This window comes from Cucumis sativus, chromosome 3, assembly GCF_000004075.3.
Source record: "Cucumis sativus cultivar 9930 chromosome 3, Cucumber_9930_V3, whole genome shotgun sequence".
NCBI classification, from domain to species: Eukaryota; Viridiplantae; Streptophyta; class Magnoliopsida; order Cucurbitales; family Cucurbitaceae; genus Cucumis; species Cucumis sativus.
The window spans coordinates 20,462,059-20,486,206 of NC_026657.2; the positions used below are offsets into that span (position 1 = coordinate 20,462,059).

General features: G+C 35.7%; 1 protein-coding gene across 2 annotated transcripts; it reads left to right on the top strand.

Annotated features, from left to right (window-relative positions):
* The first annotated feature begins 13,322 nt into the window (after window positions 1-13,322).
* On the top strand, window positions 13,323-23,198 carry LOC101214437. 2 transcript variants are annotated; one of them, XM_004151910.3, is made up of 7 exons: window positions 13,323-13,759; window positions 14,496-14,636; window positions 14,735-15,100; window positions 15,206-15,451; window positions 16,484-16,576; window positions 17,244-17,444; window positions 22,564-23,198. In XM_004151910.3, exons 1-7 carry the CDS (start codon window positions 13,412-13,414, stop codon window positions 22,777-22,779), a joined length of 1,611 nt encoding a protein of 536 aa, XP_004151958.1. In that variant the 5' UTR covers window positions 13,323-13,411; the 3' UTR covers window positions 22,780-23,198. The 2 variants fall into 2 exon arrangements, with proteins under 2 accessions (XP_004151958.1, XP_031738764.1); XM_031882904.1 differs by lacking the exon at window positions 22,564-23,198 and adding an exon at window positions 18,586-19,048.
* Window positions 23,199-24,148: the final 950 nt, after the last annotated feature.

A 24,148-nucleotide genomic window follows, 5' to 3' on the forward strand; every position in this document is an offset into this window, starting at 1 on the left:
AGGGAACGACGTTTGCAGTGCTATCTCTGTTGCATGTCTCAACCAAAGTTCGACACCGACCTAGGAATTAATTTCCTACGAGTTTCCTTGAAACCAAATATTATAGGGTCAAAAAAGTTGTCTCGTGCGGTTAGTCCAAGGTGAACGCAATTCTTTGAAATGGACTAGTAGAAAGTATATTCAAGGTAACAACCAAAGTTGATTTTAAACAACAAAATCGTCGTTTTAAAAATTATATTGATGAGTGGTGTTTCGAATCGTTGACTAATTGTAATTGATGTTTCGGAACAAACGACGAGGGAAATAGGTTATCCAAGACGAAAAAACAAAACAAAAACTTTGAAGTTGATTAATTTGATAGTTTGTCAAAAGAATTGTTTCTTATACATATATACGAATGAATGTAGAGTTACTTTTTTCTTTAATCCCCAGTCTCTAACGTTCGGGGCACAAACTAGAAGTCGGTGAATGAAGTTATTACAACCGATGTATAATCATATCCATTACTTGTAAACATTTTAAATTGGTAAATGATTCAACAACTTAGAAACAAATTTTGAATTTTAATTTACGAGCGTACTAGACACAAAGTTTAAAGTTTACGTTGAAACTTTTTTATAGTTGTGTTTCATTTTAGTATCCTTCGTCATTCTAATAATAATCAAAAGCCCCTCCCACTCTATCACACATTTCCTTTGGAAATGGACTTAGTACCACTTGTTACAAACTAGAATTAATATAAAGTAATAGTTTTATTTTAGATGGTACGTCAACCCGACCAATAGATTTCGATATTTTTATCGTAGTTTAAAATGAGGTTTAAAAATGCTAATAATAATAGAATAAAGAAAATTGATTGTATAGGTTTTCTGGGAGCTAATTAATAATCGAAATAATAATGCTATTAAGAGGTCGATCATCTTCAAATATATTTTACCGTGGCCAATCTAACATATATGTATCCATTTAAATGGCCCGAGTTTGATATTTAAGTCGCGCTTATATAGCGAGACGAAGAAAGCAAATCAAATTCGACTAGAGTTAGCAGTGAACATAAAGAATAAAATTAAATAGAGAAGCCCTTAAATTAAATAGTCATTCACGTACAATATAATGTTTGAAGGCTAGAAGGCAAGAAAGTTACAACACACGTAGAACTCTCAGGCTTAATAGAAATGATAATCATCAAAGGAAAGGAAAAGACAATATAGCCTTTGATTTTTGTTGTGTCGTATATAAATGAATATTCAAATATGTCCATTGTAACATATCAAACATGGTGCAGAGGGTTTTGTTTTTAGTTGTGTGGAATGGGGCATAATAATTAAGAGAAAGGCAAATTCTTTGGAAGAGTAGATAAAAGTTAATGTGGGAGGATGGGCAACTCAGGTAACTTAGGGAGTTCTGGTTTAGGCAGATTTGGCAATTTTGGCAATTTAGGAATCTGGGGTTTAGACAAGTCATCAGAAAGTTTACGCTTTTCCAAAGGTGGAAGGTGGGGCAGTGAAGGTAACTCAACCTTTGGTAGGGGAAGAAGCTCGGACATTGGCAAAATAGGTATTTGTGGTTTTGGAAGCTCCTTCGGTTCCTTAGGCAATTGCAGCTCTAAGAGATGCCTTGCGCTCGCTTTCGTGATCAAAAACTCAAAATTCATCAACATAACGGCACCAAGGATCAGAGGAATTGCAGAGATTGAGAAGCGATGAGTGGCCATTGAATTTTGAAAGTCAGGTAAAGGAATTGACACTAGATTATAGATGATTGATACAAATTTAGGTTAATTTGATTGTGCAAGTGTTGATGATCTCCCTTTATAGCATGCAAAAACTATTTATAGGTTAAAGGAGAGGGGTGGAGGAAAGCATATATGGGCTGTTAGATGAGAAATGATTGGTACAAAAAGTGTTAGTTCGGCTTTCCCACCGATGCATATGATTATTCAAAGCTAGTTGCAACTAAAGTTACCCCCCAAACCTGTACGTACACACTACACGATGTGCAAACCTTTGTCCAACCTGATGAATCGGGTCGAATTGACATGTTCAGTCTTTTCTTTTCTTCTTAATTTACTTGTTTTCTTTGTTTTGGGCATGAAAGTCGTTGACTTATCGTGCAACTCTCCCACTGCGTTGAAGACGCATCTTGTTTGATCCTAAATGCATTTGATGTTCAAATGATTAACAACGTTTGCCAACTATTTAGTGGATTTACTTGGACCCAAAAGATCAAATTTATTTAATCTATGTAAAGGTCCGTAGTCTTCTATTTGACGTTCCTTAACGACGAAGGATGTTTTTCATACAAATACCTCATTTTGTTATGGATAGTATAAAAAAGACGGTCGTTTCCATTCTTCTTCCAGGACGACCGACTCTTAGGCATATCTTCTTTGAACACATATATATATTCCTCCCGCATGCACATCTTCACATACTCAAATCAAGAAATTTTGTAAACTTGTTCTACAGCATTTCTATAGTCCAAAATTCTCTCCCAAGCAGTTTCGAAGGGAACGACGTTTGCAGTGCTATCTCTGTTGCATGTCTCAACCAAAGTTCGACACCGACCTAGGAATTAATTTCCTACGAGTTTCCTTGAAACCAAATATTATAGGGTCAAAAAAGTTGTCTCGTGCGGTTAGTCCAAGGTGAACGCAATTCTTTGAAATGGACTAGTAGAAAGTATATTCAAGGTAACAACCAAAGTTGATTTTAAACAACAAAATCGTCGTTTTAAAAATTATATTGATGAGTGGTGTTTCGAATCGTTGACTAATTGTAATTGATGTTTCGGAACAAACGACGAGGGAAATAGGTTATCCAAGACGAAAAAACAAAACAAAAACTTTGAAGTTGATTAATTTGATAGTTTGTCAAAAGAATTGTTTCTTATACATATATACGAATGAATGTAGAGTTACTTTTTTCTTTAATCCCCAGTCTCTAACGTTCGGGGCACAAACTAGAAGTCGGTGAATGAAGTTATTACAACCGATGTATAATCATATCCATTACTTGTAAACATTTTAAATTGGTAAATGATTCAACAACTTAGAAACAAATTTTGAATTTTAATTTACGAGCGTACTAGACACAAAGTTTAAAGTTTACGTTGAAACTTTTTTATAGTTGTGTTTCATTTTAGTATCCTTCGTCATTCTAATAATAATCAAAAGCCCCTCCCACTCTATCACACATTTCCTTTGGAAATGGACTTAGTACCACTTGTTACAAACTAGAATTAATATAAAGTAATAGTTTTATTTTAGATGGTACGTCAACCCGACCAATAGATTTCGATATTTTTATCGTAGTTTAAAATGAGGTTTAAAAATGCTAATAATAATAGAATAAAGAAAATTGATTGTATAGGTTTTCTGGGAGCTAATTAATAATCGAAATAATAATGCTATTAAGAGGTCGATCATCTTCAAATATATTTTACCGTGGCCAATCTAACATATATGTATCCATTTAAATGGCCCGAGTTTGATATTTAAGTCGCGCTTATATAGCGAGACGAAGAAAGCAAATCAAATTCGACTAGAGTTAGCAGTGAACATAAAGAATAAAATTAAATAGAGAAGCCCTTAAATTAAATAGTCATTCACGTACAATATAATGTTTGAAGGCTAGAAGGCAAGAAAGTTACAACACACGTAGAACTCTCAGGCTTAATAGAAATGATAATCATCAAAGGAAAGGAAAAGACAATATAGCCTTTGATTTTTGTTGTGTCGTATATAAATGAATATTCAAATATGTCCATTGTAACATATCAAACATGGTGCAGAGGGTTTTGTTTTTAGTTGTGTGGAATGGGGCATAATAATTAAGAGAAAGGCAAATTCTTTGGAAGAGTAGATAAAAGTTAATGTGGGAGGATGGGCAACTCAGGTAACTTAGGGAGTTCTGGTTTAGGCAGATTTGGCAATTTTGGCAATTTAGGAATCTGGGGTTTAGACAAGTCATCAGAAAGTTTACGCTTTTCCAAAGGTGGAAGGTGGGGCAGTGAAGGTAACTCAACCTTTGGTAGGGGAAGAAGCTCGGACATTGGCAAAATAGGTATTTGTGGTTTTGGAAGCTCCTTCGGTTCCTTAGGCAATTGCAGCTCTAAGAGATGCCTTGCGCTCGCTTTCGTGATCAAAAACTCAAAATTCATCAACATAACGGCACCAAGGATCAGAGGAATTGCAGAGATTGAGAAGCGATGAGTGGCCATTGAATTTTGAAAGTCAGGTAAAGGAATTGACACTAGATTATAGATGATTGATACAAATTTAGGTTAATTTGATTGTGCAAGTGTTGATGATCTCCCTTTATAGCATGCAAAAACTATTTATAGGTTAAAGGAGAGGGGTGGAGGAAAGCATATATGGGCTGTTAGATGAGAAATGATTGGTACAAAAAGTGTTAGTTCGGCTTTCCCACCGATGCATATGATTATTCAAAGCTAGTTGCAACTAAAGTTACCCCCCAAACCTGTACGTACACACTACACGATGTGCAAACCTTTGTCCAACCTGATGAATCGGGTCGAATTGACATGTTCAGTCTTTTCTTTTCTTCTTAATTTACTTGTTTTCTTTGTTTTGGGCATGAAAGTCGTTGACTTATCGTGCAACTCTCCCACTGCGTTGAAGACGCATCTTGTTTGATCCTAAATGCATTTGATGTTCAAATGATTAACAACGTTTGCCAACTATTTAGTGGATTTACTTGGACCCAAAAGATCAAATTTATTTAATCTATGTAAAGGTCCGTAGTCTTCTATTTGACGTTCCTTAACGACGAAGGATGTTTTTCATACAAATACCTCATTTTGTTATGGATAGTATAAAAAAGACGGTCGTTTCCATTCTTCTTCCAGGACGACCGACTCTTAGGCATATCTTCTTTGAACACATATATATATTCCTCCCGCATGCACATCTTCACATACTCAAATCAAGAAATTTTGTAAACTTGTTCTACAGCATTTCTATAGTCCAAAATTCTCTCCCAAGCAGTTTCGAAGGGAACGACGTTTGCAGTGCTATCTCTGTTGCATGTCTCAACCAAAGTTCGACACCGACCTAGGAATTAATTTCCTACGAGTTTCCTTGAAACCAAATATTATAGGGTCAAAAAAGTTGTCTCGTGCGGTTAGTCCAAGGTGAACGCAATTCTTTGAAATGGACTAGTAGAAAGTATATTCAAGGTAACAACCAAAGTTGATTTTAAACAACAAAATCGTCGTTTTAAAAATTATATTGATGAGTGGTGTTTCGAATCGTTGACTAATTGTAATTGATGTTTCGGAACAAACGACGAGGGAAATAGGTTATCCAAGACGAAAAAACAAAACAAAAACTTTGAAGTTGATTAATTTGATAGTTTGTCAAAAGAATTGTTTCTTATACATATATACGAATGAATGTAGAGTTACTTTTTTCTTTAATCCCCAGTCTCTAACGTTCGGGGCACAAACTAGAAGTCGGTGAATGAAGTTATTACAACCGATGTATAATCATATCCATTACTTGTAAACATTTTAAATTGGTAAATGATTCAACAACTTAGAAACAAATTTTGAATTTTAATTTACGAGCGTACTAGACACAAAGTTTAAAGTTTACGTTGAAACTTTTTTATAGTTGTGTTTCATTTTAGTATCCTTCGTCATTCTAATAATAATCAAAAGCCCCTCCCACTCTATCACACATTTCCTTTGGAAATGGACTTAGTACCACTTGTTACAAACTAGAATTAATATAAAGTAATAGTTTTATTTTAGATGGTACGTCAACCCGACCAATAGATTTCGATATTTTTATCGTAGTTTAAAATGAGGTTTAAAAATGCTAATAATAATAGAATAAAGAAAATTGATTGTATAGGTTTTCTGGGAGCTAATTAATAATCGAAATAATAATGCTATTAAGAGGTCGATCATCTTCAAATATATTTTACCGTGGCCAATCTAACATATATGTATCCATTTAAATGGCCCGAGTTTGATATTTAAGTCGCGCTTATATAGCGAGACGAAGAAAGCAAATCAAATTCGACTAGAGTTAGCAGTGAACATAAAGAATAAAATTAAATAGAGAAGCCCTTAAATTAAATAGTCATTCACGTACAATATAATGTTTGAAGGCTAGAAGGCAAGAAAGTTACAACACACGTAGAACTCTCAGGCTTAATAGAAATGATAATCATCAAAGGAAAGGAAAAGACAATATAGCCTTTGATTTTTGTTGTGTCGTATATAAATGAATATTCAAATATGTCCATTGTAACATATCAAACATGGTGCAGAGGGTTTTGTTTTTAGTTGTGTGGAATGGGGCATAATAATTAAGAGAAAGGCAAATTCTTTGGAAGAGTAGATAAAAGTTAATGTGGGAGGATGGGCAACTCAGGTAACTTAGGGAGTTCTGGTTTAGGCAGATTTGGCAATTTTGGCAATTTAGGAATCTGGGGTTTAGACAAGTCATCAGAAAGTTTACGCTTTTCCAAAGGTGGAAGGTGGGGCAGTGAAGGTAACTCAACCTTTGGTAGGGGAAGAAGCTCGGACATTGGCAAAATAGGTATTTGTGGTTTTGGAAGCTCCTTCGGTTCCTTAGGCAATTGCAGCTCTAAGAGATGCCTTGCGCTCGCTTTCGTGATCAAAAACTCAAAATTCATCAACATAACGGCACCAAGGATCAGAGGAATTGCAGAGATTGAGAAGCGATGAGTGGCCATTGAATTTTGAAAGTCAGGTAAAGGAATTGACACTAGATTATAGATGATTGATACAAATTTAGGTTAATTTGATTGTGCAAGTGTTGATGATCTCCCTTTATAGCATGCAAAAACTATTTATAGGTTAAAGGAGAGGGGTGGAGGAAAGCATATATGGGCTGTTAGATGAGAAATGATTGGTACAAAAAGTGTTAGTTCGGCTTTCCCACCGATGCATATGATTATTCAAAGCTAGTTGCAACTAAAGTTACCCCCAAACCTGTACGTACACACTACACGATGTGCAAACCTTTGTCCAACCTGATGAATCGGGTCGAATTGACATGTTCAGTCTTTTCTTTTCTTCTTAATTTACTTGTTTTCTTTGTTTTGGGCATGAAAGTCGTTGACTTATCGTGCAACTCTCCCACTGCGTTGAAGACGCATCTTGTTTGATCCTAAATGCATTTGATGTTCAAATGATTAACAACGTTTGCCAACTATTTAGTGGATTTACTTGGACCCAAAAGATCAAATTTATTTAATCTATGTAAAGGTCCGTAGTCTTCTATTTGACGTTCCTTAACGACGAAGGATGTTTTTCATACAAATACCTCATTTTGTTATGGATAGTATAAAAAAGACGGTCGTTTCCATTCTTCTTCCAGGACGACCGACTCTTAGGCATATCTTCTTTGAACACATATATATATTCCTCCCGCATGCACATCTTCACATACTCAAATCAAGAAATTTTGTAAACTTGTTCTACAGCATTTCTATAGTCCAAAATTCTCTCCCAAGCAGTTTCGAAGGGAACGACGTTTGCAGTGCTATCTCTGTTGCATGTCTCAACCAAAGTTCGACACCGACCTAGGAATTAATTTCCTACGAGTTTCCTTGAAACCAAATATTATAGGGTCAAAAAAGTTGTCTCGTGCGGTTAGTCCAAGGTGAACGCAATTCTTTGAAATGGACTAGTAGAAAGTATATTCAAGGTAACAACCAAAGTTGATTTTAAACAACAAAATCGTCGTTTTAAAAATTATATTGATGAGTGGTGTTTCGAATCGTTGACTAATTGTAATTGATGTTTCGGAACAAACGACGAGGGAAATAGGTTATCCAAGACGAAAAAACAAAACAAAAACTTTGAAGTTGATTAATTTGATAGTTTGTCAAAAGAATTGTTTCTTATACATATATACGAATGAATGTAGAGTTACTTTTTTCTTTAATCCCCAGTCTCTAACGTTCGGGGCACAAACTAGAAGTCGGTGAATGAAGTTATTACAACCGATGTATAATCATATCCATTACTTGTAAACATTTTAAATTGGTAAATGATTCAACAACTTAGAAACAAATTTTGAATTTTAATTTACGAGCGTACTAGACACAAAGTTTAAAGTTTACGTTGAAACTTTTTTATAGTTGTGTTTCATTTTAGTATCCTTCGTCATTCTAATAATAATCAAAAGCCCCTCCCACTCTATCACACATTTCCTTTGGAAATGGACTTAGTACCACTTGTTACAAACTAGAATTAATATAAAGTAATAGTTTTATTTTAGATGGTACGTCAACCCGACCAATAGATTTCGATATTTTTATCGTAGTTTAAAATGAGGTTTAAAAATGCTAATAATAATAGAATAAAGAAAATTGATTGTATAGGTTTTCTGGGAGCTAATTAATAATCGAAATAATAATGCTATTAAGAGGTCGATCATCTTCAAATATATTTTACCGTGGCCAATCTAACATATATGTATCCATTTAAATGGCCCGAGTTTGATATTTAAGTCGCGCTTATATAGCGAGACGAAGAAAGCAAATCAAATTCGACTAGAGTTAGCAGTGAACATAAAGAATAAAATTAAATAGAGAAGCCCTTAAATTAAATAGTCATTCACGTACAATATAATGTTTGAAGGCTAGAAGGCAAGAAAGTTACAACACACGTAGAACTCTCAGGCTTAATAGAAATGATAATCATCAAAGGAAAGGAAAAGACAATATAGCCTTTGATTTTTGTTGTGTCGTATATAAATGAATATTCAAATATGTCCATTGTAACATATCAAACATGGTGCAGAGGGTTTTGTTTTTAGTTGTGTGGAATGGGGCATAATAATTAAGAGAAAGGCAAATTCTTTGGAAGAGTAGATAAAAGTTAATGTGGGAGGATGGGCAACTCAGGTAACTTAGGGAGTTCTGGTTTAGGCAGATTTGGCAATTTTGGCAATTTAGGAATCTGGGGTTTAGACAAGTCATCAGAAAGTTTACGCTTTTCCAAAGGTGGAAGGTGGGGCAGTGAAGGTAACTCAACCTTTGGTAGGGGAAGAAGCTCGGACATTGGCAAAATAGGTATTTGTGGTTTTGGAAGCTCCTTCGGTTCCTTAGGCAATTGCAGCTCTAAGAGATGCCTTGCGCTCGCTTTCGTGATCAAAAACTCAAAATTCATCAACATAACGGCACCAAGGATCAGAGGAATTGCAGAGATTGAGAAGCGATGAGTGGCCATTGAATTTTGAAAGTCAGGTAAAGGAATTGACACTAGATTATAGATGATTGATACAAATTTAGGTTAATTTGATTGTGCAAGTGTTGATGATCTCCCTTTATAGCATGCAAAAACTATTTATAGGTTAAAGGAGAGGGGTGGAGGAAAGCATATATGGGCTGTTAGATGAGAAATGATTGGTACAAAAAGTGTTAGTTCGGCTTTCCCACCGATGCATATGATTATTCAAAGCTAGTTGCAACTAAAGTTACCCCCCAAACCTGTACGTACACACTACACGATGTGCAAACCTTTGTCCAACCTGATGAATCGGGTCGAATTGACATGTTCAGTCTTTTCTTTTCTTCTTAATTTACTTGTTTTCTTTGTTTTGGGCATGAAAGTCGTTGACTTATCGTGCAACTCTCCCACTGCGTTGAAGACGCATCTTGTTTGATCCTAAATGCATTTGATGTTCAAATGATTAACAACGTTTGCCAACTATTTAGTGGATTTACTTGGACCCAAAAGATCAAATTTATTTAATCTATGTAAAGGTCCGTAGTCTTCTATTTGACGTTCCTTAACGACGAAGGATGTTTTTCATACAAATACCTCATTTTGTTATGGATAGTATAAAAAAGACGGTCGTTTCCATTCTTCTTCCAGGACGACCGACTCTTAGGCATATCTTCTTTGAACACATATATATATTCCTCCCGCATGCACATCTTCACATACTCAAATCAAGAAATTTTGTAAACTTGTTCTACAGCATTTCTATAGTCCAAAATTCTCTCCCAAGCAGTTTCGAAGGGAACGACGTTTGCAGTGCTATCTCTGTTGCATGTCTCAACCAAAGTTCGACACCGACCTAGGAATTAATTTCCTACGAGTTTCCTTGAAACCAAATATTATAGGGTCAAAAAAGTTGTCTCGTGCGGTTAGTCCAAGGTGAACGCAATTCTTTGAAATGGACTAGTAGAAAGTATATTCAAGGTAACAACCAAAGTTGATTTTAAACAACAAAATCGTCGTTTTAAAAATTATATTGATGAGTGGTGTTTCGAATCGTTGACTAATTGTAATTGATGTTTCGGAACAAACGACGAGGGAAATAGGTTATCCAAGACGAAAAAACAAAACAAAAACTTTGAAGTTGATTAATTTGATAGTTTGTCAAAAGAATTGTTTCTTATACATATATACGAATGAATGTAGAGTTACTTTTTTCTTTAATCCCCAGTCTCTAACGTTCGGGGCACAAACTAGAAGTCGGTGAATGAAGTTATTACAACCGATGTATAATCATATCCATTACTTGTAAACATTTTAAATTGGTAAATGATTCAACAACTTAGAAACAAATTTTGAATTTTAATTTACGAGCGTACTAGACACAAAGTTTAAAGTTTACGTTGAAACTTTTTTATAGTTGTGTTTCATTTTAGTATCCTTCGTCATTCTAATAATAATCAAAAGCCCCTCCCACTCTATCACACATTTCCTTTGGAAATGGACTTAGTACCACTTGTTACAAACTAGAATTAATATAAAGTAATAGTTTTATTTTAGATGGTACGTCAACCCGACCAATAGATTTCGATATTTTTATCGTAGTTTAAAATGAGGTTTAAAAATGCTAATAATAATAGAATAAAGAAAATTGATTGTATAGGTTTTCTGGGAGCTAATTAATAATCGAAATAATAATGCTATTAAGAGGTCGATCATCTTCAAATATATTTTACCGTGGCCAATCTAACATATATGTATCCATTTAAATGGCCCGAGTTTGATATTTAAGTCGCGCTTATATAGCGAGACGAAGAAAGCAAATCAAATTCGACTAGAGTTAGCAGTGAACATAAAGAATAAAATTAAATAGAGAAGCCCTTAAATTAAATAGTCATTCACGTACAATATAATGTTTGAAGGCTAGAAGGCAAGAAAGTTACAACACACGTAGAACTCTCAGGCTTAATAGAAATGATAATCATCAAAGGAAAGGAAAAGACAATATAGCCTTTGATTTTTGTTGTGTCGTATATAAATGAATATTCAAATATGTCCATTGTAACATATCAAACATGGTGCAGAGGGTTTTGTTTTTAGTTGTGTGGAATGGGGCATAATAATTAAGAGAAAGGCAAATTCTTTGGAAGAGTAGATAAAAGTTAATGTGGGAGGATGGGCAACTCAGGTAACTTAGGGAGTTCTGGTTTAGGCAGATTTGGCAATTTTGGCAATTTAGGAATCTGGGGTTTAGACAAGTCATCAGAAAGTTTACGCTTTTCCAAAGGTGGAAGGTGGGGCAGTGAAGGTAACTCAACCTTTGGTAGGGGAAGAAGCTCGGACATTGGCAAAATAGGTATTTGTGGTTTTGGAAGCTCCTTCGGTTCCTTAGGCAATTGCAGCTCTAAGAGATGCCTTGCGCTCGCTTTCGTGATCAAAAACTCAAAATTCATCAACATAACGGCACCAAGGATCAGAGGAATTGCAGAGATTGAGAAGCGATGAGTGGCCATTGAATTTTGAAAGTCAGGTAAAGGAATTGACACTAGATTATAGATGATTGATACAAATTTAGGTTAATTTGATTGTGCAAGTGTTGATGATCTCTCTTTATAGCATGCAAAAACTATTTATAGGTTAAAGGAGAGGGGTGGAGGAAAACATATATGGGCTGTTAGATGAGAAATGATTGGTACAAAAAGTGTTAGTTCGGCTTTCCCACCGATGCATATGATTATTCAAAGCTAGTTGCAACTAAAGTTACCCCCCAAACCTGTACGTACACACTACACGATGTGCAAACCTTTGTCCAACCTGATGAATCGGGTCGAATTGACATGTTCAGTCTTATTTTTTTTTCTTAATTTACTTGTTTTCTTTGTTTTGGGCATGAAAGTCGTTGACTTATCGTGCAACTTTCCCACTGCGTTGAAGACGCATCTTGTTTGATCCTAAATGCATTTGATGTTCAAATGATTAACAATGTTTGCTAACTATTTAGTCGATTTACTTGGATCCAAAAAAACAAAATTATTTAATCTATGTAATGGTCTGTAGTCTTCTATTTGACGTTCCTTAACGACGAAGGATGTTTTTCATATAAATACCTCACTTTGTTATGGATAGTATAAAAACGACGGCCGTTTCCATTCCTCTTCCACGACCTACTCTTAGGCATATCTTTGAACATATATATATTGTACTACGTTGCCTTTCCTCACAACGCACAGTCCGATTCCTTCACCCTTCACCCCTTTCCTCATGTTATCTCCAACACCTACTCAAGTTTAACTTCACTAAAAAAATTAATTTACAAGAAACCCTTCCATTATGACGCGGATTTCACAATGTTGGCGAGAGAAAATTGAAGTCATATGAAGTTAAGGAAAGAAACAAATATATAAGTTAAAGGAAACAAATAAATACATATACGATCTATATCAAATAACAATCATACATCAATCAAACAACCATCGGATAACAAATAAGAACAATTAGACAACAATGAATATCAAATAGCAATTAGACGTGTCAAAGAATAAAATTACAACCAAAAGGCAATCAAACAATATAAAAAATTATTATGATAGAAAAAACTAATCAGATGACAATCAAAAGGCAATTAAGTGACTATCTCAAAAGTTTAACTATAATTGAAAAAAGAAGTAGAAGGTAATCATATGTAATCAAAGGACTATTTGAAATAACTTATTAAAATTGAAATAACTTAGGTGACCGTTGTATTCAATTAATTTAACCCAAGTTGGAATGAACTGAGCTTGAATAATTCAAACTAAAACAAGCCTAAAAATTGAACTAAAAATTTGCGAAATAAACAAAGGGCAAGAGATGAAGTCGAAGATCAACGACCAGTATCCCATAAGAAAACAAAGGATTGGATAAATATGAAATCACTACAGAAGGAAATACCTCTCCCATGACTTCAAATTTATATGAAAAAAGATGGTGTGAACTTCTAATAATTTATCAATAATATAATCGATTCCATATCAAAAATAAAAATAAAAATAAAAATAGTTGACTTAAATAAATAAAAAGAGAAAAAAAGAAAAAACCAAGAATTATTCAATTTCCCCAATCTTTTTGTAAGCCATTGCGTGTTCTTATAATTCTCTCGACTCCATTTCTTCAAAGTACTCTCTCTCTCTCTCATTTCTCAAACATGTCATCCATGGCTTTTTCTTCTTCCTCTCAATTCTTTTCTTCTTTCATTCCCAGAACTATTCTTCTTGTTTCCGTCGTGGCTTTGCTTCTCTCATCACAACCACATGCTCTGAAATCACCTTTTTCCCCTCTCGACCTGCTTCCTTTGCTACCCAGACAGGTCTCATGGCCGGTTCTCAACTATCTCAACAACGCCGCTGACCTTCTTCCTACTTTCGTTGGAGCTGTCACTTCTCCTGACAACTCTATTCAGTGGCAAGGGGCTTGCTTCTATAAGAACACTGCTTGGATTGAATTTCATAACAAGTCTGGCTCCGAATTTGGCGGTGGTACCCTTCATATAAAGGTCTGTTCCAGCTTTGTTTTTTAGTTTCTTGGTTTGTGATATTTCGGATTGAGTTTTGTGGGGGTTTGATCTTTTTAAACTAGGAGATTCTGATAAATTGCTGTGCTGTGGACTGTGTCGTTTATTGATTGTAGTGTAGCTGATTTTTTTTGCTTCCTGATAGAGTAGGGTCGTTAATTTAATAAGATAAGTCTAATTTGAGCTTGTGGGGTTTTGGATTACATTTATAAGTTTGATGGCAGTTGGTAAGTGGGAAGAATGAACCTAACGTTTACTCTGTGGATATCACATATGAGGTCTTGAATTGATCCCTTATGATTCGTATCACTTGTCTTGCTAGATTGAATTAATCGACGAGAATTTTTTCCCTTTGGATTATTTGTTTGTGTCTTTACGAGCTGTGAGTTCCAGGTGATCCTTATCTATTTGTTTTTTTGTGTTTGATCTTTATAATCTGATTTCATCTTTATTAAAAATGTAAATTTTTTGTTCTGTTTTTTCGTATTTTGATTTCATTTTTTGAACGGAAAGAGGATTCTGGGTTTCTGAGATGTGCCATGTTTGAGGTTTCTTTTCGCGCAAATTATTGACTATCGGAAAATAATTAAGCGTTAGGTTTGACAAGGATTGTTTTGATGCTGTCCTCTAGCATGGTTTTACAAAACAGATGTGAAAGAATTTGACTGCCGGTAGAAAGTTTTATGTATCTTCAACAATTAATATATGTCCTATGCAGGCTAGTGATGCACATAGTTGGACGTGTATGGATCTTTATATATTTGCAACTCCATACCGCATAACATGGGACTACTATTTCCTGTCTAGAGAACATACTCTTGAGATTGAAGAATGGGAAGGAAAAGAAGAATTTGAATATGTAAGTTGCTTGCATGATGGTACAAGATGATCTTTTAAAAGTTAGCAACTCTTTTTTTTTTTTTTTTTAAATTTGGTGGTTTCTTATTCTGAGATCAGGTTAAAAGGGCAGGGGTTTCCATTTTCCTCTTGCAAGCTGGAGTGTTGAAAACCCTTCAAGCATTGATTGATGTCCTCCCTTTGTTTGCAACTTCTGACTGGGGTGAGCAATCTAATATTAAATTTCTTGAGAATCACATGGGTGCCACTTTTGAGGAACGTCATCATCCATGGACTACAACTGTTGATGTTGATGATATTCACTCTGGAGATTTTTTAGCACTATCCAAAATTCGTGGTCCATGGGGTGCTTTTGAGACTCTACAGAAGTGGGTTACTGGATCATATGCTGGTCATTCTGCTGTTTTCTTAAGGGACTCTGAAGGAGAGTTGTGGGTTGCTGAATCTGGGCGGGGAACTGGAGTGGTATGTGTGCTTTTATTCTTCTTGCAGAAGGGTGATATGATATTATTATTCTTGCAGCAGAATGATATTATTTAAAGCTATTGTGTTCTTTTTTTCTTCTTGCAGGAAGATGATATTATTGATATTTTACCATGGGATAAGTGGTGGGACTACACACTCAACAATGACTCATCCAATCCCCATGTTGCATTTCTTCCTTTGCATCCTGATTTACGGGCAAAGTTCAATGAGACTGCTGCATGGGAGTATGTAAGGAGCATGGTTGGGAAACCATATGGTTATCATAACTTGATATTTAGTTGGATTGACACCACGCATGGAAACTATCCACCGCCCTTGGATGCACATTTGGTATTGTACTTTCTTTTCTCTTTTACTAAGAAACAACTTCCCAATTATATGATAAAAGGAACAAGAGTTCAATGATACAAACTCCCAAAAGGAGTGAAAAAAAAATACAAACAACAAATATGAGTAAATAGATATCAGCCATGAAAATAAATAAATATTTAGAGAGCTAAGAACTTTTTGAAAATCTTCATCTGAAATACCTAGAGAGCATGGGAATGAATGATGAAACTATGAATAAGACCTTCACCAAAGATTGAGAACCAGTAGCTACTTCAATTGTTTCAAAGAAGACCAAGAATCAACTACTAACAAACATAAAACCTTCGAAAGCCCATCATAAAGCAGCCTGATGCAACAAAACTAGAAAACTTCTTAATACTAATGAGATTGATCCAATCAAACTCCCGAACTTCAATCCATCTCTACACATGACACCTAAAAAAAACCTTTCCCCATCTCAAGGTTTGGAGCTGTTAGTAATGATGCATCATTTTCCAGTATACTGTGCCTTATCATTGTAACACTAATAAACCACTACTTTCTTGGTAATTAAACAGATGCAAGTCTTATTTGTTCTCTTATTCACTATGCCGTTCTCGAAAAACTTTTGGAACACCTTAAGCAAATCCACTTTAATGGTGTTCCAATCTTTTCTCATTAATTTTTCATTGGAAACGTCAGGCCCGGGGATTTGAAGTTTCCATAGAAGACCTAGCTGCAAAAATGTCCCCCTCAAGTTTATTGAATGCTTATTTGATCTGTCTATTGCTCTTTTAAGTGATGTACCTTATAAACTTGAGATGTTATTCCATCTAGTAGTAGTTATAGATTTATTCCATCAACATGAGTGAAAAGGGGTTGTGAAAATTGAGATTGAAAACCTATATGATATTAAATGTATAAACTTGTCTCAATGATGGTTATATATTTAGCTTACCTCTCAGCAATCAGTATGAACCTTGCCATGGAGGCTTCTAAAGAGTTTTATCATTTAATTCTTTGAGTTTGATTGTTGGCGCTATTTGACTATAGGTTGCTTCTGTTATGACAATATGGACACGAGTGAGGCCAACTCTCGCAGCAAACTTGTGGAATGAAGCTTTGAACATACGACTTGGAACAAAGGTAGTTATAATGCTTCTCTGGTTAAAACAAAGAAATCTTTATACGATTGTGTAGTTGAAGAAAAAATGGTGGAAAGGTTTCAGAGAGAACTTCTGTATTCTGTGTCCTTTAAGGCATCCCCTTACTACATATTGATAAAGAGACGAAAGTCAAGCCCTAAGGGATATAAAAACTCCTATCTGATTAGAGATGGCTTGTAATTTTTCTTCACTTCTCTATTGCAACAGCAAAATGTGTGAAAGAAAACATTCCTTACTCCCAAATATATATCAACCCACAACCCACAACCCACATTCCATGCACTATGTAACTAGCTTTTGGAGGGGATTCGTGATTCTGCCTCTTATATTATTAATTGGTGTAATAACATTGGGATAGAGAAATGACAAACAAAACTGATTCTTAGATGCCTTGAATCAGATTTGCTCAATTAGATAGTAAATGTCAAGCGCACTTGGATCACTTTCGGTGAAAAAAGTGCTATACATATATCTCAACTTTGTGTATATAAAATTAAATGAACGACACTTACATGGAGGAAAAAAAATGAAATAATACAAGGGCCTAAGAAAAAGAATCAAGTCCAATATCATTAGTGACGTATGAAATTGGTCCATAGGTTTCTGATCCAATTTTCATTACCAATGTTTTCCCCCCTCTTTCGCAGGGCCTTGACCTTCCTGAGATTTTAGTTGAAGTTGAAAAGCAAGGATCATCTTTTGGCGAACTACTGGCTATTCCTGAACAGGATGACTGGGTCTATGCTGACGGGAAGTCAGCATCATGTGTTGCTTTTATCCTTGAAATGTACAAGGAGGCTGGGCTTTTTGGTCCACTTGCAAGCTCAATTCAAGTCACCGAGTTCACAGTAAGTTTGCTGAGAATTTTCTGCTATATGTTGACTTTTTTTTTTCTATGAAAGGTTGGGTCAATCAGTGTCATATTCCTATTACTTTGTGCTATTTTTGGTCTAGAGACGTTGAAGAAACTAGAAGTTGATGGTGGAGGATTATTTTTTTGTTTCATTAGCCATCAATGGAGTGAATATAGTTTATAATCATTTTATTCGACCTCCAATCCTTCAGTCTTAGATAGTATCGAAAGTAACAATAAAGAACAAACACAAGATTTAAGTGAAACCATAGTGCAGGGAGAAAAACCACGAGAGTGAGTTTCTTATTATTTTCTGATGATGATAAAAGTACAAGGGGAAATATTTATAGACAACACGAGCCTCATTAAAAGAATAAAGATTAGGGCAAAGTAAATTACACAACTACCCTTAGGCTTTCAACATGACCTAAGCCCATTATTTCTAACTTTCCCCTCAAGTTGGGACATAAATGTCGAAAAGACCCAACTTGCTAACACACGAATCAAAGTTTTGTTCGAGGGGTCTCTTTGTAAGTATATCAACAATCTATTGACTTGACGGTATGCAAGGGATGTAGATGCTATCATTGTTCGGTCTCTCTTTGATAAAATGTGTATCAATCTTCACATGTTTAGTTTTGTCACGTTGGACCGGTTATTGGCAATGCTAATAGCTGCCTTGTTATCGTAGAATAGTTTCATGGGCACCTCATAGTTCTGACGAAGATCAGACACCTTCTGGATTCAGATTTCCTCAAAGATTCCCAAACTCATGCCGTGTATTCGACTTCAGTGTTGCTTCTAGCCACAACTCCTTGCTTCTTACTTCTCCAAGTAACAAGATTGCCCCACACAAAGGTGCAGTATCTCGAGGAGAATTTTCTATCTACAATAGACCCTACCCAGTAAGAATCAATATAAGCCTCAATACACCTTCTGTTAGTCTTTCTAAACCTCGACCATTTACCAAGAGTTGCTTTTAAATACCTAAGAATTTTGTTAACGGCCTCTATATGGTCTTCACCATGAGCTTGCATGAACTGACTAAGAATGCTCACAACATAGGAGATGTCAGGCCTAATGTGAGAAGTAAATCAGCTTTCCTACCAGGCGCTGATATATCTCTTTTTTAACAGGAATCCCATGACCTGAATTTTCAAGTTTGACATTGAACTCAATGGGCGTATCAGCAGGACGACATCCCATCATATCTGTTTCAACTAATAAACCAAGGGTGTACTTTCTCTAGGACACGGAGATGTCCTCTCTGGATCTAGCAACCTCCATCTCAAGGAAGTACTTCAGGTTCTCCAAGTCTTTAATTTCAAACCCATCCCACATCTTCTTTTTTGATTGGATGATCTCAACGATGTCATCCCTAGATAGCACAATGTCATCAACATAGACAATCAATATTGTAACTTTCCCAGCCTTGGAGACTTTTGTGAATAAATGTGATCGATGTGCCCCTGATTGTACCCGTGAGACTTGATGAAAGTGGTAAATTTGTAAAACCAAGGTCTTGGTGACTGTTTCAACCCATACAAAGACTTCCAAAGCTTGCAAACTTGATTATCAAATTGAGCTTCAAATTCTGAAGGACTCATGTACACTTCCTCTTCTAAATCTCCATTCAAGATCACATTCTTAACATCAAGTTAATGTAGGGGTTAGTTTTTATTCACACCAACTGACAACAAGACTTTAACAGTGTTTAACTTTCCAACAAGGGAAAGGGTCTTAGAATAGTCAACCCCATAAGTTTGAGTGAACCCTTTTGCGACTAATCTAGCTTTATGTTTGTAAAGGATAGCATCTTCTCTGTTCTTGAGTGTAAACACTCATTTGCATCCCACAGTCTTGTGTCCCTTAGGGAGTGTGTAGAGATCCTAGGCCTTATTCTTCCATGACAACATTTTTCCACTCAGGCATGCTAATGCAAGGTGGATATTCTTGGGTATCATAGTAGAGTCAAAACCGGTAGTGATGGCTCTAAACTAGAGTGAAAAGTTCTCGTACGAAACATAATTAGAAATGAAGTGCTTTGTACAGGACCTGATATCTTTCCTTAGGAAGATCAAAAGATGAATTATACTTATTGGTGCTTCTTGGATGGTTCTGCTGGTTTCGTTTTTAGTAGATTATGCAACAACCTTATTCTCATCAACCTTGTCCTCTCTATCTATAATGACCTCATCAACGCTGCCCTTCTCAACCATATCTTTAGGGACAGTGTCTTAGACCTGTCATTCTCACCCACCTTACAGTCGATATATGTATTAGTGGAATTCGTCTTAGATCAATCATTCTCACTCATTCTATTATTAATATGTGAGTCAATGGAATCAATCATACCTTGATCTTGTAAAGGTTCAAAATCCTGGTTTAGAGTTTGGTGAACAGCAAGAGTCCTAACTTTCTTTTTGAGATTCCTCCTATAGTAGGTTTTCCAGGGAATTTGGTTTGTAGGTAGGACTGTTGTAACCAGGGTAGGACAGGTAGACTCTAAGGAAACTACATAGTTAGACTCTTCACTCACACTCTCCCCCTGAAGTAGGCTACGGGAAAGAAATGACAGTCCTCAAGAAAGGTGACATCCATGGAGACAATATTTACGTGAAGATGGGTGGAAGAATTTGTAGCCCAGTTGGTGCAGAGGGTACCTAACAAACATGCAAGCCTGAGCTCGAGGAGTGAATTTAGTTTGGTTAGAGCCAAGGCTATGAACATAGGTTGTGTAGCTGAACACTCGAAGGGGGACATCGGAGATGAGACGGATGGAGGGATAGGATTTCTTGAGACGTCCTAAGGGGGTCTGGAGGATACGGGTAGGCATTCGGTTGATGAGATGGGCTGCATTGAGAACACCACCACCCCATAGATAGGAAGGAAGGGAAGTAGATAACATAAGTGAACGAGTAAGTTCTAAAAGGTGGGTTCTTTCTCTGAGCAACCCCATTTTGTTGGGGTGTGTAAGCACTAGAACTTCGGTGGACAATTCCTTTAGAGGACAAAAACTCGTTAAGGGTGGTTTTGAAACTCATGACAATAATCACTTTGTAGGATTGCGATCTTTGCATTGAATTGCATTTCTACGTGTGATAGAAGTCCCAGAAGTGGAGGTGACCTCGGATTTGTCGAAGATAAGGAAAATACAAGTGAGACGGGTATGGTCATTAATGAAGGTCACAAACCCCTGTTTTCTAGAAGAGTTAGTGACCTTGGTCGGTCCCCGAACATCACTGTGGACAATAGTGAAAGGTTGGTTGGCTTATATGGTTGTGAGGGAAATGAGACTCGATATTGTTTAGCTCAAATACACACATCACATAATAAGGTAGAAACATCAACTTTAGAGAAAAAGATGAGCAAAGAAGTATTTCATATATTGAAAATTTGGGTGGCCTAAACGGAAATGTCACAACATATAGTATTTTTTAAAAGTAAAGTATGAAGATAAAAGACTAGTCCTAGAGATGCTACTAGAGGAGGTGTCATCATCATGCAGGCAGAGCCCCCCACTGTGTTGGATAGTGCCAATCATACTCCCTGAGCTCAAGTTCTAAGAAGAAACAAAATCAGGTAAGAATGTTGCTTTGCAGTTTAATTTATGAGTAATCTTGCTTAGAGATAGTAGATTATAGGAAATCCCTCGACAGTGGAAGCCAAGGATCCATTTGCAATTTTTATTTCCTCATTACCAGCACATGAATGTAGGACACAAAAGATTTAGAGAAACCTGTCAAATGATTTGTGGTGCCGGAGTTCTAGATTGAGGGGTTCTTTCCATCAACACTAATAAGATCGAAAGACTGAGGTATACCTAACTAGGCAATAGCTCCTAGTGTAGTTGGGTTGAGATCCTTAGGTGGCTGAGAAAGGCTGGCAGTCTCACTCACATAAGCTTGCTTCGTGTTTTGTTTGTCACTGGAAGAGCATCTCTTACCTCTTGGGGGACGACCGTGTGACTTCCAACAACTGCTCTTTGGTATGCCACTATTTCTTACAATGTTTACAGGTAGAGATTGGTCGAAGATAAGGAAATTTTACGTGGGAACCCTAGTGCGAAAAACCATAGGAGAGAGAGTTTCTTATTATTTTCTAAGGATGATAAAAGTACAAGCAGAAAGTATTCATAGGCAACACGAACTTCACCAAGAGAATAAAAATTAGGGCAAAGTAAATTACACAACTATCCTTGGACTTTCAACATGATCCAAGCCCATTAGTTAGATACCGATCTAAGTCTGTAAGTTTTACTAGGAAACTAGAAGGGGAACTGTAACTTCCCCAATCAGTTGTCATATATATTTTATTTCTGCATCTGCTTTAAATAGGAGTGGGGAGTGCTTTTTATATTGAAGTTAACTTTGTAATAGTTTGGGCGAGAAGTTTGACTCTCTCGAATTGTCACCAGTTGATAGGTTGTAATTTCTATTTGTGTAGTAAATAAAGACACTTGTCACATTCCTTGGAGTAGGAATAGCCCATATTTATTACTTTCAACAATGTTTGGTTAAATCGTAAGTTTAGTCTTTGGATTTTTATATTTGTGTCTAGTAAATCTAAATTCTAAAGTTAGATTTTTATACTTTAGAGAGTTTGTATGTCTCTAAATTCTAAAATTGTCTAATAGATTCACAAACTTTTAACTTTGTGTCTAATAGGTTCTTTTATGTATTCTTTTGAAATTAACTATTAGACATAAATTGAATTTTGTGTGAAATAGGACCCTATGTTGTGTACAATAGATGTGTGAATTTTTAATAATGTGAAATAGGTTTAACGTTTAAGGACATATTCAAGGATTTATTAGATAATAAATTGAAAGTTTGTTAACCTATTAGATAGTAAGGGGCATTTAGGCACAAAATCAAAAGTAATCTATAAGAACCTATATCTCCGTTGTCTTGAGAATGGAAGATGTGCTATCTTTCTCTGCTTCCTTTTGTAGACATGGTTACTAACAGTGAAGATTTGTTTCCTATCGGGTAAATAATTTTGGTGAAAAAAATTGTAACATCGATATATTAGATTTTAACATTCTGCAATATATACCTTCAATCTTCTTGCTGTGTTTTGGGTCTTTAATATACAATGGATAAAAAATGCAGATTAAAGATGCATACAGTCTCAACTTTTATGAAAACAATTCATCCCGCCTTCCGAAGTGGTGTCATGGTAGGGACGACGTCAAGCTTCCATATTGCCAGATTCTTGGGAAGTATCGAATGGATTTACAAGGATATAATAGCATTGATCTTTATAAACATATGAATGAAAAGTGCCCTTCTCTTCCAACCGAGTACTTCCGTCCAAAGAATTGTTAGAAATGTCGTGAAAGTTCCTTTCCTGTGGGGTAGAATGTGTAAGTAGTCCATCAATGTAGCTGCTAGAATGTTTATAATACAAATTGTAAATACACCTCCTGATGCCCGATGCCCGATGCAGAGTAGCTGTTATTAATTTAATGTACATTATATGCCTTAAGTGAGACATCCGTATCTGTATTGAGTTTCAAGTATGAGTCTGATGACTTTCATTGTTGCTGTAGCTTTTACATATTCAGCAATACGTACTAATGTGTAGCACATAACGTTGCTTCAGTACTGTTCCAACTTGTCATTCCCATGGAAAATTAAAATAAGGAGATATGTCTCTCAAACAGAAAATAGACTACGTTAACATTTTTCTGTATCTATGGAAAATCAAGCAAACCTATAAAGTTACAAGCTGATGTTTGGGTTAACATTTTTCTGTATCTATGGAAAATCAAGCATACCTATAAAGTTACAAGCTGATGTTTGGTAAATCTCGGTGAAGTCAGCTATTTATATTTATTGAGCTTCTATTTGATCAGGCTCTGTGTAATAACCTGCATTCAACACTAATCGAACATAGCCTTTTCATATTGACAATGCGTAAGTGAACACCCTCAGTATAATTTATAAGTGCATGTTTAGATTTTCGATTTGGTATTTGAATAGTATGGATTCAATATGAGCCCGCGCAGATCCTCAATAACTTCAAGATCAAATTGGTTTGGACTTGTGTTTAGTTCATGGATGGATATAGATCATGAGGCTTGAATCCATGGGATAGATCACGAGGTTTGAATCAATAAGTATCAACATTTTTTCCTACATCAATAATTTCTCATGGGAAGATTCTGGCTGCTGCCTGCCTTGATGTTAGATTTTCAGATGGGTTTTTACACCTTTCTTCATCCATCGTTCCCTCACACTACTTTGGATATTGAAGGTTGAAGAGTGGAACAAGAGCTGGTAGCCTGAATGGTACAAGTTGATGGTATAAAAACCATGGGTTCGACCCAAACATGTCGGGGCTGAATGGTTTGCTTGGCTCAATTTTAACAAACTAGCTTTTGATGTTTTGATATTACTGAAATGGTCCGTTTGAATCGTAGATATTGTTTCATGTGTATAAATATTACAAATATGAGATTCAAATGTCTAAGTTTTAAATGTTTAGAAAATTAATGTTCGTGTTTGGACATGCAGGATAATTAATGTATGAGAATTAAGTGTGTTTGTTTTACAGGTTTTTATGTATTGAAATTTGCATGTTTTGTAGAATATGTTTACGAAGTTAACCAAAATTTAAAGATGTGTTCGTATGAGGTTTTCAAATAAATGTGTTTTGTGAAGTTGAACTTGTGTTGATGTTGCATTTGTGTTG

What these genes read in the sequence shown, in the direction of transcription:
- LOC101214437 (XM_004151910.3), top strand. Translation starts at nt 13,412, where the DNA reads ATGTCATCCATGGCTTTTTCTTCTTCCTCTCAATTCTTTTCTTCTTTC. An exon ending in GAAAAGAAGAATTTGAATAT is followed by an intron (nt 14,637 to 14,734) that starts GTAAGTTGCTTG and finishes TTCTGAGATCAG; the next exon opens with GTTAAAAGGGCAGGGGTTTC. An exon ending in CTGGGCGGGGAACTGGAGTG is followed by an intron (nt 15,101 to 15,205) that starts GTATGTGTGCTT and finishes TTCTTCTTGCAG; the next exon opens with GAAGATGATATTATTGATAT.